This window comes from Thunnus thynnus, chromosome 24 (genome assembly GCF_963924715.1).
Source record: "Thunnus thynnus chromosome 24, fThuThy2.1, whole genome shotgun sequence".
NCBI lineage: Eukaryota > Metazoa > Chordata > Actinopteri > Scombriformes > Scombridae > Thunnus > Thunnus thynnus.
In genome coordinates, this window is record NC_089540.1 from 13,638,938 (window position 1) to 13,653,704 (window position 14,767).

At 41.0% G+C, this 14,767-nt stretch overlaps 1 protein-coding gene across 9 annotated transcripts in view; it reads right to left on the bottom strand.

Annotated features, from left to right (window-relative positions):
• tns1a (tensin 1a) overlaps positions 1-14,767 on the bottom strand; it is a 98,775-nt gene that overhangs the window by 10,584 nt on the left and 73,424 nt on the right. For 5 of the 9 annotated variants that reach the window (XM_067583594.1, XM_067583595.1, XM_067583592.1 and 2 more), the window contains 4 exons: positions 4,706-6,391; positions 3,395-3,475; positions 2,964-3,127; positions 2,388-2,532 (listed from right to left, as the gene is read on the bottom strand). In XM_067583594.1, coding sequence (XP_067439695.1) covers positions 2,388-2,532; positions 2,964-3,127; positions 3,395-3,475; positions 4,706-6,391 — 2,076 coding nt within the window. The remainder of the gene's footprint in view (positions 1-2,387; positions 2,533-2,963; positions 3,128-3,394; positions 3,476-4,705; positions 6,392-14,767) is intronic. The other 4 variants (XM_067583598.1, XM_067583596.1, XM_067583600.1 and 1 more) reach the window with 2 other exon arrangements.

The following is a 14,767-nucleotide window of genomic DNA, read 5'->3' on the forward strand; positions in this document are numbered from 1 at the left end:
TGTATTGTTTGCTGTCAAGACGTGTGACTCTCATGTTTTCTCTCAAGCAAATGCAGAATCGGTTTTGCATGTTGTGAAAAGTGCAGTGTTGTTTAAAGGCGGGTTCTACCTTTATCTACTTTTCTGTGAGCCTAAAGAGTATAACTTTTACAAGACCAGGACCTGTAGTTTTTATGTATTTTAATATAAAGCTGCATGCATTATTTCAATTTCTTTGACTTTTTACAACTCTGATGGGGAAAGTGGTGCACACAAACAGTGCCGGTGATAGGAAAGATACTCTGTGAACAACATTAAAATACAATGAAATGAATGATGCATTTTGGTGCAAATCTCAAAGACTGTGATGAGACTATAGTTCTCTGTGGTTAGTTCAGACACTACAGATCCTACAGGGTGGGTGTTTGTGTGGGGAGGAGTGGGTTTAGGAGCTGAGTTTTTTGAGAATATCCCTATAATATTTTCTTGCTGTTTTCCTGGATCCATATTCTTAGTATATGTCTGTATATATGCCTGTTTCTAGATTGTGTAATTTCATAATATCTGAATTTTATTTTATCCCATTTTTAAGGAAAAGTTTTTCCTTTTCCAAATAAAGGGTAAAGAATTGAGTGTGTTGTATGCTACACAGATTTGATTTGTAGTAGTTGTGTTTTGTTTTGTTTTATAAATAAAATGGACTTGATATGACCTGACTGATATGAAGATTTATAATTGTAAATTATGTTTTCTTAAGAAACAAGGATTATTTTACAGCAGTAAGGTTTCTTCCAGTAATTAATCAGAAATCTGAAGGGAAAACTGAACTCCCCCCTTAACGAGGGGGCAAAAAAAAGTAGGCTCCACTCAGTCTGGGGTGCTCACGAGCTGAAAAACTTATGATCATCTGGTCTAACATAAAGTGAGCAGCTTTGCATTTTCACTTTGCCCCTGAACATCCAATGGTCATGGGACAGAGAGGGCCCACCCTATGCAAATACTTTGTGGGTCAAGAGGAAACAAAAACTGCAGCATATACATCGTCAAAACCCCTTTCGTGGCCTCAGTGTGCCGCAGGACTCTCCAGTTCTTCAACACAGAGGCAAGGTAACGATGAATCAGACCGTCACCAATATCTTGCTCCTGCTGAGCTTGTCTGCTACTTTTGGCAAGTATGTTTACATCAAGAAGGGAACGACCTGGCATGAAGCTCAGAAGTACTGCCGCCTGTTTCACACAGACCTGGCTCCTGTCAGTAATAGGTATGACACCAGGCGACTTCGCCAGCTCGCGGGTGACGTCAATTACTTCATCTGGATAGGAATGGAAAGGGATTCCACAGACAGTGAGAAATGGATGTGGTCAGGAGGTGGGAGTGTGTCCACATTTTTCTGGGCACAACAGCAGCCCAATAATTCGCCAAATGAAAACTATGGTGTGATTTATAAATATAAGTGGCACGATTCACTATCAAACTATATAGACCCCTTCTTCTGCTACAATGTGGTCGTGGTGAGGGAGAGAAAGACCTGGGAGGAAGCTTTAGAGTACTGCAGGGAGAACCACCGTGACCTGGCCAGCATAGCGTCACAGACAGAGATGCTGCTGATCCAGAAAGAGTTGGGCAAAAATCTCACCACGGAGCACGTCTGGATCGGTTTGCATTTCTTCCCCGGGCACTGGCTGTGGGTTGACGGTCAGCCGTTGGAGTACGAGGCCTGGGGTGAAGAGGGTGAACCTTCATGTCCTAAAGTCAACCTGGAGTGTGGGGCCTTACAGGTGACAGGAGGGACGCGGAATGAGACCAGTACAGTCACTAATGATACAGAGGGAACAGCGGCGGCTCATGTCCATGATACAGGGAATCATGGACAAGATGTTTCAGGCGGAGATATTTCAGATGTGAAAGAAAGAGTGTGGGAAGCTCGCGACTGTGAGGAGAGACTCCATTTCCTTTGCTACTGAGAAATTCATTTGAAGTGCCTTTAATTTATTTTAGTTGGTATTTAATGGTTTATTAGCTAATTTGCTTTATTTAACCTTAGTATTTTTGGCTGTTTATTTGTATTTTGCTCTCTCGGGTTATGATTTTGCTTAGTATTCTATAGTTTGCTCCTTTTTTTGAGTAAAATGATGTGTGTAACCCATGTAAGAATGATTTCATTTTGATGTCTGTTGTTTAACTTTGTGCAACTTAACTGTTAATGTACTAAGATAAGAAAAAAAAAGAATTACTCTAATTTAAATTAAACATTGAATAAAAAACCTTTTTTTTGTTTGTTTTTATAATATTCTCTTTCCTTTCCTTTTCACTTTTTAAATCATTTAGAATTTGAAGAAAGACAAAAGAAATTAATACAGGTCAACAGTCAGAGTTTACAGGATTTGTGAGTGCCCCCTGAACCTACACATGTTGAAGTAAGGAGTCTGTGGCGACACGGGGAAGCTGGGGGTCGGGGGGGAATTCTCACCACCACCTCCAAAAGTGGGACTGTTGGCAAACCCGTCCGTCTCATTGTCCTCAAACGCCTCCCGGTAGCTGTGCATGGGACCCTGGGAGAGGTGAGAGAGAGACACGCAGGGCCACAGAGGAGTGTGAGAAGGTGTACAAGTCAAAATAAGTTTTTTTATGGGAAAATATGCACAAATCACAGAGAGATCTTGCGATTCTCACAAAATATGTGAATTTATATTGAAACTTTAATACCTAACCCAGTATGTCCTGCCTAGAGAAAGTTAGCTTTTTCATCTCTTTCTTCTCTTTGATATAAAGCTTCATAGACTCTCATTTCTTGAGTATAGGAGTTAAAACATTTCAGGTACAAAACGAGATTTCCTCTGGCCACAAATAGAAAAATGTAGAAATAAAAATGGTTTCTGTTTCCAACACTAAACAAACATACAAACAAACAAGAAAACTGCACAGTGTAAGGGGTTCAATAGTATCTCATAATCTGGTTTGACCATGAGATTGATTGCTTCACCTCTCTTGGTCTTCCTCCCGGGTTGAGAGCCAGGTTGGTGGCGAAGTCTGGTGAATGACCCACCGGCCTGTTGTCATGGCTGCTCTGGTACTGACCCTCACTGGTGGTCCGACGCCGGCCCGTCTCCTGTGTCACTTCTGGGGTCATTCCCCTGGAGCGAACCCCTGAAACACCCCAAAATATTTACTGTGTGGAACTCTCAAATCAGCATTGCATTTGGTAAACTGTGCCTATTACATTTGAGAAACAGCAAGGGAATAAAAAGAGCTGTGAGACAGAGTAAACAGAGCAGAAACAGGAATAGGTGAAAGGCCATGAAGAAATGAATCTTCAGAATTCATAAAATAACTTAAAAGGTGGTTATGAAGCAGTGAAAGAAAGATTCTACAAATGCTGGGAAGAAAATTAAAAGCGAGGGAAAGTGGACAAACCAGAGAAGGAATAGGAGCGATGGCGGTCAGATTGTTGCGGTGTAATGCTTTCACTGATGCCCCGAATACGAGCGTTGTACTCTGTTGCCGGGGAGGGAGGTCAGGGTGGTGGTGGTGGATAAAGGGCAGGAAGAGGAAGTTGGAGGAAGAAGGTGAGAGAGGTGCAGAGGAAGAAGCAATGGTGGGAAGGGTTGTCCATACAGCAGAGTGAACAGCAGAGTGAACAGAAAAGGAGAAGGAAATAAAACAGAACAGGAATGACTCAAATGAAAGTGAACAAAAAATGTAGCTGCAATGGGAAATAATATTAAATATTGTAGTGTTGATGATTGTTTTATGTTTAAAATTGGTTAAAGTACACAGCAAAAAAAACCTTTTCATGATCAGCTCGACCTCTGGCAACCTCTAAAAGGAGGAATATACAACTTTACTCCACTGGGTGGCGCCTGAGAGCTTCCATAAGATTTCACATGAAGGTAAATATGAATGCAGACAATGCAGGGAAGCCGGAGCCTCCAAACTCTTGTCTATTCTTACTCTCATCTCATTTCCACTCTCACCAGCTCTGCTTTATTTCAGCTACAGAGCTAATTTTATGAGCACAGGTCACTCCTCTGGTGCGGCACCCCATGATGAATTTGTAACAGAAACTGCTGTAAGCTGCACTGCTCACGTGCTGTTTGGTGCTCAAGACTAAAGATGCTTCAAGCTGAAGTAAACAGTTTGGTCTTCAATCCAAGTGTGTGATAGAGTGATTGCGCCACATGTCGAAGTGTCTTCGAGAAAGACACTGAACTCAAAATTGCTTCCTATAGCCAGGCCAGTGTGTGAGTATGGAATTAAAAAGCTCTTTGTCCATTAAGTGCAGTCGATTTACAATTCACTGATTTGCATTAGTTTAACAGTGAATCTCATTTGAAACATGCTTGACATAATTCACCAAAATAAACACACAATTTCTGCTTTTACTGTCAACATAACATTGTTGTCTGACAATGCAGTTGTATGCGGTGATCGGTGTGAAGGTCTCGTTCTCATACAATAATAACATCAGTTGCTGAATATATCTTTACCCATAACCTATAGCTGTCTTCATTTGTGCTATTGTTGACTCATGTCTGCCATAAACCTTGAAATTAACCTTGAACCTCTGTTGCACATCTAAATTACATCAGCTGTTCAAGACACACAGCGCCTCTAATATGACTGAAACACAGGAAATTGACTCACTAAGTTTGTCTATTACTTCTTTCCTTCCTTGGTCATTCAGTCACTCATTCACTCACTTCAGACAATAACACCAAGTCTTACCAGCGATGCGTTGAGCGACCAGGCCTTCCAAGTTTAGTGTCTCCTCTTCTGCATCTTGTTCTTTGGGCAAGGAGGAAGATGATGTATCCTTGGGCTGAGGCGTGAGAGTAGGGAGAGGAGAAGAGGAGGCACTGTAGCCTGGATAAGGGGATGAACCCTGCAGGTCTGGGGAGTATGAAACTCCGCTGCCCGGGTACGAGTTCACAGCCTTCGGTGGTGCCTGCTGGTTGAAATTAGGGGAGGAATCGGCAGGGTAATGGTGGGGTGCCTGACGTGTGTGGAGGTAGGGCTCGGGGGTGTGTGTTGGGGTGGTGTTTTGGTGTTGGTAGCCAGCGTTGGGCCTCTGAGGAGAATAAACTGGAGACTCCATAACGGGGCTCTGGTTGGGCAATGCTGACACTCTTCCAGCCGGCCGCAGTGGCTGATGAAAGGTGTTGTTGACTGACCCGGAGTTGTTGTAGCCGTGGATGGCAGAGTCCGCTTGGTACGACGGCCTTGCAAGGGTCTGGGAGAAGGGCACCTGTGATGAATTGAGGTTGTTTTCCCCAGGAGGTGCACTGTGGGACTTGGACATGTGGGAGTTGATCGGGTCCAGGTCGAGCATGAGCATGTTGAGTGCCTCAATGGACTGCTCGATGTCCCGCTGTGAAGCGGAGGTGGGGAAATGGGGCAAGCTATGGGTGGACTGAAGAGGAGGGCCAAATGGATCATCTGGGAGGCTATGCTGGTGCCATGTATTGAGTCCTCTTTGAACAGCCTCCCGACTACTGGTGCTCCTCTCAGGGGCCCTGGGCATCAGTTTAGGATTGGTCTCAGGGCTGCCAGGTGGCGGGTTCCCAAAGGACTGTGAGCGGTACATCCCTCCTCCGTTCTGGTAGTTGTTGTATCCCCCCTGTGGCGATGCAGAGTCTACGCTCCGCTCTTGCATTGCCGTGGGCGTTCGTACTCCGTGCACAGGCATCTCACTCAGCTTTTCTCCAAGAACACCTCTTTCAAGGTAGGGCCCGTCGTTCTGCCCGCTGACGGGAGTCTCTGATTGATAGTAGAGGTCAGCCGGTGTTGCCCGGCCCTCTAGGGATGAGAGCGTGCCCAAACTGTCCACACTATTGCCCTCTTGGCTATTGGGTAGCTCGTCGTCAAGAATATCTGTTTCGCGCTCCTCTGTCGATGGGGCGCCAACAAGCCTGGTGTGGCCCCCGTTGACGTGTACCTGCGCCGGGACCAGATGTCGGACACCTCCTCCTGGACTGGTGGATGTGGACAGGTAAGCTTGCCGTTGAATAGTAGGTGCCTCTAGACCGCTCAGAAGCTGATCAAGTTCTCTCTTCTCCTGAGGGCTGAGTGGTGGGTGGCTTGCTGTTGGGTTGCTGTGGTTCACACCACCCTGCACAGACTGGCTGTGTTCATCAGTACGGTCAGTCTTGATGGATGCAGTAGAGTTGCCTGAGTCGCTGCTCACGGAGAGGGTGTGGTCGACGGCTGGAAGGGAGGCGTGCCCTGTTACAGGAAGTGTCTGGTCAGTGGTTTGGAGAGGGTGGGTGGAGTGCTGCAAAGGATTCTCTGCATTGGTCAAGGGGTTTTCATGGACTGGGAGGCCGTTGATGGTGACCACTCCCTCCAGGGAGTCTTTCTTGCGGACCCGGGCATATAGGCTTCCATCAAGTGGACCTTGGGTGTGAACAACATCTGAAAGAGAGAGAGACATGAACTGAAATTACTGAAACTTCATCCATATTTTCATGCAGTTCCAAGCAGAATTAAATGGACAAGAAGGGACACATATTTTCCTTTTTTGTATTTTGTATTCTATTCCAGTGCCATTTCAGTACATAAAGTCCTTGGTTGTACTTTCATTGCCATACTCATAATATTCTAAAATGTTACCTTCACATATATTAAAACTCAAATTTGCACCAAAAATAATTATTGAAATATCCAAACTTAAAACAACTCCAATTAACATAAATTTATATGAATTATGTAATTGTCTTGATGCATAGACTGGTTTCATTAGGTTTCACTGGCTCCAATCATCAAGTCATACTTGCATGAGACAGGATCATTCACAGCACAAGCACAGTGACCCCCCCACCCGCACCCATCTTTTTTGACCCAGAGGTGCAACATGTAGCCCAGCCACTAGTAACACAGCCCCTCAGGCTCTATTAATAGCAAGTTTGCAAGGCTAAAGCCACTGTCACGTTGCGTCACTGCAGGGCCACATGGTCTGACATGAACCAGGGCGGATCCTGTCCAGCACAGTGAAACAGCTGGTCTGTGTGAGCCAAAGGGAAGAGCTGTGCCAGTTTGAAAGCCCAGAGCTGGACTGGAAGAGGGCGAGCTGTTGTCCTCAAGTTGATTTCTGGCTGCTGAATCATGCTGGCAAAGTCAGACTGATAACATTCATGTTGCATGATGCTATTCTTTAACTGGAATGTAACATCATTAACATATGTACTGCAACAGCTTTTTATAATCTATTTTCTGGTGTATTTAGCTTCTTGCAAATAGGGCAGGGCATTATTCCATCTGAATTCAAAAACTGAAACAACATTCCTTTGGCTTGGCTATACTTCAGATGAAGAAACAGAAGTAAGTTTCGCTATGACAACTTTGAAAACAGCCTACTTGTATAAGCTTCAGAAAACAGTGGATGCCATGCAGCTATGTTTCTAAAAAAAGCCTCATTTGAAAGTTGAAAACTTTTGTGCATCACTTCTTCCAGATGACACCAATTAAAATATTCATCATGGGCGTTAAAAAAAAAAAAAAAAACCAGCAACAAAAAACCCCCATCTGTTTATAGTATTATAAGTGTGTAGAAAGTCATTTGACATTTCTTGGAGACACCAACTCATGTCATCACATTTGATTTAAAGGCAGTATTTCCAGTAATAGACAACTCAAATTGCTGTTTGGCTGCTATTTCAATGGCAACTTCAATTGATTTCCTCCTCTATAAGATTACAACAATAAAAATGTTTGTTTTTACATTTATAGTCCAAATGAAAACATGATACAACTCATTTGTGGCACATGAACACATAAGCAAGTACAGTACTGGAATTTAGACAGAGGGATATACATTATGTACTACAATTAAAGGCTAGTGCAACATGTTACAGACCGCAATAAAACACAACAATGACACATGCAGCTTATTCTGTGGTAGCAGTTATGCTTACATGAAGAAAGTAATTCCCATATCCAGTATACATTTGCAAAGTGATACGCGACATATACATGACCACGGCTGGCTCATATGTGGGATGTTCCAAATTGAGCGACCCCCGGGGACAGATGGTGGATCACTCCGACCGCAGCTATTTCAAAACCCATGTCATCAACAACTCACAGGCACAGTAGCAACAAGAATGAGAGAGCAGGCAAGGAAGTTGTAAACACAGTTTGTCCCTGTGGTTGCTTTTAATGATAACAAAGGGATTAACGTTATTAGAATATATGACAAGGTTTACTGTAGTATTACATACATTTAATTTGGTGTTTGGTTTAATCTGCGTGAAATTAGACTTCAGTCAAAATCTCTACACAGAAAAGTTTTAGAAAAAAAGTTGAATTTTAGAATTTAACATTGAATCCTGGATGTCAGATTTTTATATCTTTATATTATGTGATTTCCATCTCTAAAATGCTTAAAATCATAGTCACATCTCTATGTCAGAGTTTCAAACATCCTCCTTACCTGTAGGTCAACCCTCAGATTTTTAACTTCAGTCTTCCAAAAAAAAAAACCCCAAGAAAAGATGAAATATTTCCTCTTCGTCAGTTAGTTTAAGTTAAAAAAGCCATATGTTGTCCACATTATAATCTATACATTAAGAGTCCTCCAGCAGGCTCTAAGTGACTGAACTTTCTGCCTCTGAACTTCTCCTCTCACTCTCCCTGTCCTCTCTCTGATTCACGTCCTCTCATCACCCAGCATGTGCTTGAATGGAGCGAGGCGGAGCCGTTCCGCTGCTGCTGCCGAAAGGGGTGAGCTGGCACTCTGAGATGATCCATGACTGTTCCCGGCAACGGGGGAGGGACTCCACCACCACCACCACCTCCACCCTGCTGCCTGGGAAGCAACATCGTTTCACATGAACTACAACTCCCACACCACATGTTTGTCGCTCTCCTGCCCTCTGACGTCATCAGGGGGGATCCCTTCACTCACTGTCACCCTCACCCTAGAGGATCTACAGTCTTCAGCTAGAAGTGAATTTAAGAATAAAGCCAATACATTGCAGGGAAAACTTAATAGCTAGATTTTTATTACTTATTACAGCATTATTTCAATACTTTTTAGGGAACTGCGGTTTACATTTTCCGCCAGCTGAGCTCTGATTTTCACTCTCTCTCTCTCACTGACCTTTTATAGAATAGGGAATGCCCTTGTTCTTGGTCATAAAAGATGATCTTTGAGTGCTCCGTGGCAAAAACGACTCAAGTTTGCCATGGATGACAGTTTTTCCAGCTGCTGGTTAACCCCATTAACCAGGGTTAAATCAGGTGAGCCGACACTGTCATTTGACAAAGTGGAGTAGGGAAACTAAAAATGAACAGAGCAACAGTTTTTTGGTAACAGTGCTCAAGATGTGGCATTGGGGGTCGTTATTATAAATGCATTACCAGGGAGTGTTTCAATATATTTTTGATTTGGTGGCTTACTTTTTTGCCTGCCGCTGCTGATGCTGCCTAAAAAAGTTTCCAGTGAATCACCGACCTAAAAGACCCACAAACGCCAACTTTAACTGATCTCCCAATACCCAGATTCAACACAGGCAACAGACAGAATGTAAAAATTGGGTAAAAAAATTTCCCAAAAATTTCTTTATGCATCAATATACTAAATGCAAAAAATGTATATAAAATAAGAACTCACTCAATGAGTTTCAAAGAGTTCTGCTGATATTTTATAGGGGCTCTGTAAAATGCATGCCAATAGAATAAAGCAAAGACAAAAGACAGAGGAGTGACTGACTCACAGGTTGAGTATGAATGTTTCCGGAGTGAGTCTCACCTCGTTAAACACCTTCCTTGCTATTTTCTCTCACTCAGCATCAAGAGAGAAGAACCCTGAGAGTTTGGTGTAATCCTCTCAATTTAGAAAAGAACGGAAGTGCCAACAACAATGCTGGGCATGACAGAAACTTACTTAACAAGCCTCACAGGGTTTTGACCTCTACATTTGCCCTACTGCTCAAGGCGTGTACGTTTTTACATTTAAACAAATATTATGTATATGTAAAGAAGAGGAGACACTTTATGTGTCAAAAGGGATCATTTTATTTGATACACTATATCTTCTTGACACATTAAAGTTTCAGTATATTTTAGCCCATTATATTATGATATTTTTAATGAAAACTTGCAACCTTCAAGGGGGGCAAGTTTCATTTAAAAACACTAAGCAAATCAACTGCAAAGGCTTGAAAACTTGGAACCTTATCTCGCCCTAAATTTTCATATTTAGGTTGTATTATCGTTGAATGTTGAGTGCCTCGATGGACAGAGTAACTAAATGAATTTGATGAATTTGATAGATCCTTTTCTTAAAAAGTTAGTTGTTTATCAGTCGACTGTCAAATTCTGAATATTGGAGTCTTCTTGAACACACTAACAAGGCAGACTTGTCAAAACAATCCCAGAAATAAATGGCAAGATGGTAATGGCTGCGTGGAAGAAGAAAATTCAGTCCAACAACTTATGGCTTTTAGAAAACGATCAGCAGTGATTTTAGGTTTGTAGAATTGGTATTTTATAAGCTAATGGCAATGACATACAGTGCTGTTTTAGAGCCACCTAATTTACAGCACGGTCTAAACTAAATGTAAAGTGGAAAGATGAACTTACACAATGACTCTTTTGTGTTTGCAAGTGTTATATAGGTGAGGAATAAGATAAAATACCCATTTCTTCATATCCTCCATTTGATTTTGCATTTGATTTATGAACACGATGATGCCGTTATCATCCAACTATGATCTGAAGAGTGGAGCTCCAGCCTGGGATTAAATCCAGACACCACGATTCTGAGTACCACAAACAACCAGCTCACCATCTGAATAGAACAAATAGTTTTCCTCTGGTGTCAATAAATAGCTGCAGCAGACCTCAAATTAGATCAGTTGAATCACCAAGGCTTGACTAAGACAAATATCTAACAATTTGTCCCCCGCTGTGGTAAATGACTGTAGCATACCATTCATTGTACTTCAAAGGACAACTCATTTACATGTACGTAATATTCTATAAAATCCAATCAGGTTAAAGTAGTATTTACACACCTTTTTCGACTTTGAAATTATTTTTTAAACTTAAAGAATAAAAACTTAAACAAAACACTAATAAAGTTTAGCATCTACACTGGTCCTTTCAACAATTCACCATTATTGTTTCTCTCTCACACTCACACAAACCTACACCTGTCCGTTCTCTATATTCTCTCATGTGACAGGTGCTTTCTTCTCTTGTGAAAGTGCCAGAGGCATTGCTCATACAGTGCTACACACACATAAACACACGCACGCACACACCACCTGCCTCTTGGCTGTATTCTCTTAAGTGTACACTTGAGTGTCTCATTGCCACATTGCAGCCTTGGAGGCCATTAAAAAGCCATTTTAACACCTGTGGCCAATGGTTTATTAAAAATAGACAATGTGCTACAACTCCTGTTATCGCTGTATCAAATGGACCAGCTGGGATGTGAATTATATACTGTAGATATAGTTAGTACATTTGAGATTAACAAACACAGCCCATTTGTCAACAAAGCAATAAAGTGATGTGAACATGTGCAGTGGGCCATTTTTGGTGCTGGACACTGTCACTGGATGTTTTTCATCTACTTATACTTCAGAAATTACTACCTGGGTTCTTGGTGTTGAATAAAACAGTGTTAGTTTAGGGCTGAATAGAGGAAGTCAGAAGTGGGACAAGAATGATGACTCATCAGAATTTTTTAAAGTACAAGTTTTACCAACTAATTTTACTTTATCATTATAGTGGTTTATTTTATCTTAGTTTGACACAGGTGATTATACTAGCCTCGTTCACATATTGCATTCAATTGGTCTTGTTACAAAACACTAATGTTTCCTGATTAAGAACTCCCTTACCAAAAGAATCTATGCTGATATCCTAACGATCAATACAGGGGTTCCTCAGAGCTCTGTTCAAGGACAACCTCTGTTCTCCCTTTATTTTAATATTTGTTCATCTTTAAAACATTTAAAGTATATTTCTATGCAGATGACATGATTTTATATGTGATATATGTGGTATTTTTTTCAATTATTGGCAATAAGTAATCTAAAAGCAGATTTTCAGGTCCTATAACTGGCTCTTATCAGTCTTTAAATGATATTAAATGAAAAACAGGGGGTGGTTAAGTTTGCGTTATCTATTGTGATCAGAAACTTGCTAATTCATGAAGAGAGTGATATATCACCAAAGATATTCACAGAGATTTTTCATTGGGAGGATTTTTCCTTCAGATTCTCTTATCGGCCACTCTAGAAGTTTCCATTGGTGGTGGAAACTTAAATATGGGCTTGACACTCTTACAGGGGACAGGATGACCTTATAAAAAGAGCCAAACCCACTTTTACAAAAGAACACATATAAATATAGAACACATCTGACATTACAAGCATGAATAAACGGAACCATATGCTGGGCCTCTCACCTACTTAGAAGAGAGATCTGCAATTATAGTTTTATTGGTTATGGTGTATGATTTCATGTATGTTTATAAATGAAAATACTGTATACATACACAAAGATCTACACTAAGAGTTATATAGAGTGGGAAGCTGCCCTGTTCTAGAAAGGTCTCTTCAGATTTGGGAGCAGGTCTTTGGGTCAGACGGGTGTGTTTATGCGGAGGTAGAGTAGTAAAACTATGAGGTTGGGAAAAGTGAAGCATCCTGCGTAAGAAGGGACCAGGAAAACAAAGATGAAAGACACATTTGTTCTCCAAAGCTTGTTAAAGACAAACTTAATTTTGAAAGTTAAACTTTAAGGATCAGGATGAGTGGCTAGTGTTGTGCAAAAATATTCCTCCAAAAAAAAAGCTATTCTCAGTATCAAGAAAAAATAAGGAAGATCATCCCACTACTATCAAGAAATGGATAATTGATCAAAGATGATGCTTCAAACAAGCAAAGTTTAACTGGAAACGAGAAATGATCAAAGATTGTTCTATGAAACATCCAGTTTTTAGGATGAATTGCTCTTGCTGGCAACAAAGTTCATTGCTCAATTACTCAAACCAGTTATTTAAGATAAAGAGTAGTTTTGTTTTTGACTGATTTTGAAGTGTTTAAAGTGTGTTCACTCCCATTAACTGTCGATTGCACAAACATCTGAGTAAGATTTTTTTTTCTTTGGAACAGATGAAGGTTTACATCATTGCACAATATTCCCATATAAACTTTACATGAATGTGTTATCTCAGCAAGAAAAATGTTCCATCTTATTTCCACATAGGCGCTTGTTCAAGTAAAACTCTAGAAACATATTGGCTTGTTTTATGTGGATTTGTTTTTTGTGTATGTGACCAAATTAACCAGAGTAAATTTGTCTTGTTGTAGATTTGTTTTTCAAAGATCTTAACTGACCCTTTCATCATGTGACACAAACTTCAGTTGGTTACTCGTGTACAATTATACACACTGACCTGCAGAGGCAGGCATGTACATGTACAAACATCTATGTGCACACACACACACATACACACACACACACACACACAGTGATGTCAGCAAGCCACTGGGTATCTCGCAGCAAGATGAGACATTCACCTTCACAGCTTTCATATCACTGTGACGACGGCCAGTCTGGATGCCAGCGGTGGGTGACTGGGTTTGACTGACAACTGACTGACTTGTCCTAAAGACCTGGTTATGTGTGTGTGTGTGAGACACACACAGAGAGTCACTGGTAAAATATCGTCATAAAGCCATTTATTTCCAAAATCCTTCTTTTTCTTAAAACCTAAAAAATGTAGTTCATTTATCTTATTGATTTGAGGGTGATATTCTTGCATGCAGTGTGGAGATGAACCTTTTACTGCATTTCAAGATATTTCTTTCTTGCAAATTCCTGACAAAAATACAACTACATTGCAACCAACTATTTTACTTTTCGTACAAAAATACAACTTTAAGCTGCTTAAAGACCTTTAAATGGACATTTTTTTTTGCAGCAGAGTGTGAGAAAGGCAGAGAGACACCTTCATAAGAGATGATGTGACAGTCCATCAGTAAAAAAGGTGTCATGGTTGGTGTATCAGTGACTGGCACAAGGAAAACTGTCGCGGTTTTATATTTGCCATGTCTGCCTCTCGCTCCATCTATCACTCAGTGTCCAGCTGTCAGAGTTTGAAGTAATGTGACGTGACTGTATCAATGTCTGTCTCCAAGATTGCTTTCAGGGTGATGTCATCCATCCGACTGTCTGTCATTTGAGTTACTGTCATAAAAAGCTATCTGTCGTACTGTCTGTATATCTGACAGACAACCAGCGACACTCCACGTCTGATTCATGTCATCTTTATTTTTTTGCAAGAGAGAGCTGCAGATTGGGATCTGTAGATGAGTTTTTAGGGGATTTTTTGGCTTGGTTAATGAGCTATATTTACTTGCTACATGTAAATGAAGCTAAAATTACTTTAAGTCCTATAAGGATGACGAGGCACATATTAGTATGTTAGTGATGACAAACACAAATCATTATTGAAGTAATGTGCATTTATGTCAAGCAAAATACTCTCGTTCTTTGTTCATAACATTTGAGGTTAAAGGCATCCTAAGGAGTTTTTGACCACTAGTAGTGCTATGGAGCAATGTTTTCATGAGTGGGTTCCCATTTTGTTTGTATTGTGCACACGCACAAGGATTGTGCAAGGTTGTGCAATAACAAATTTCCTCCCGTTGGTTTCCACGGAATGACAATTGATGGTGGTAACGTGCAAATAAGCTTGTAAACATTGCACAATTTTAAATTTTCCAAAAAGCGGTTTTAACGTTTAATGAGGAAATATCTTTTCTTCGT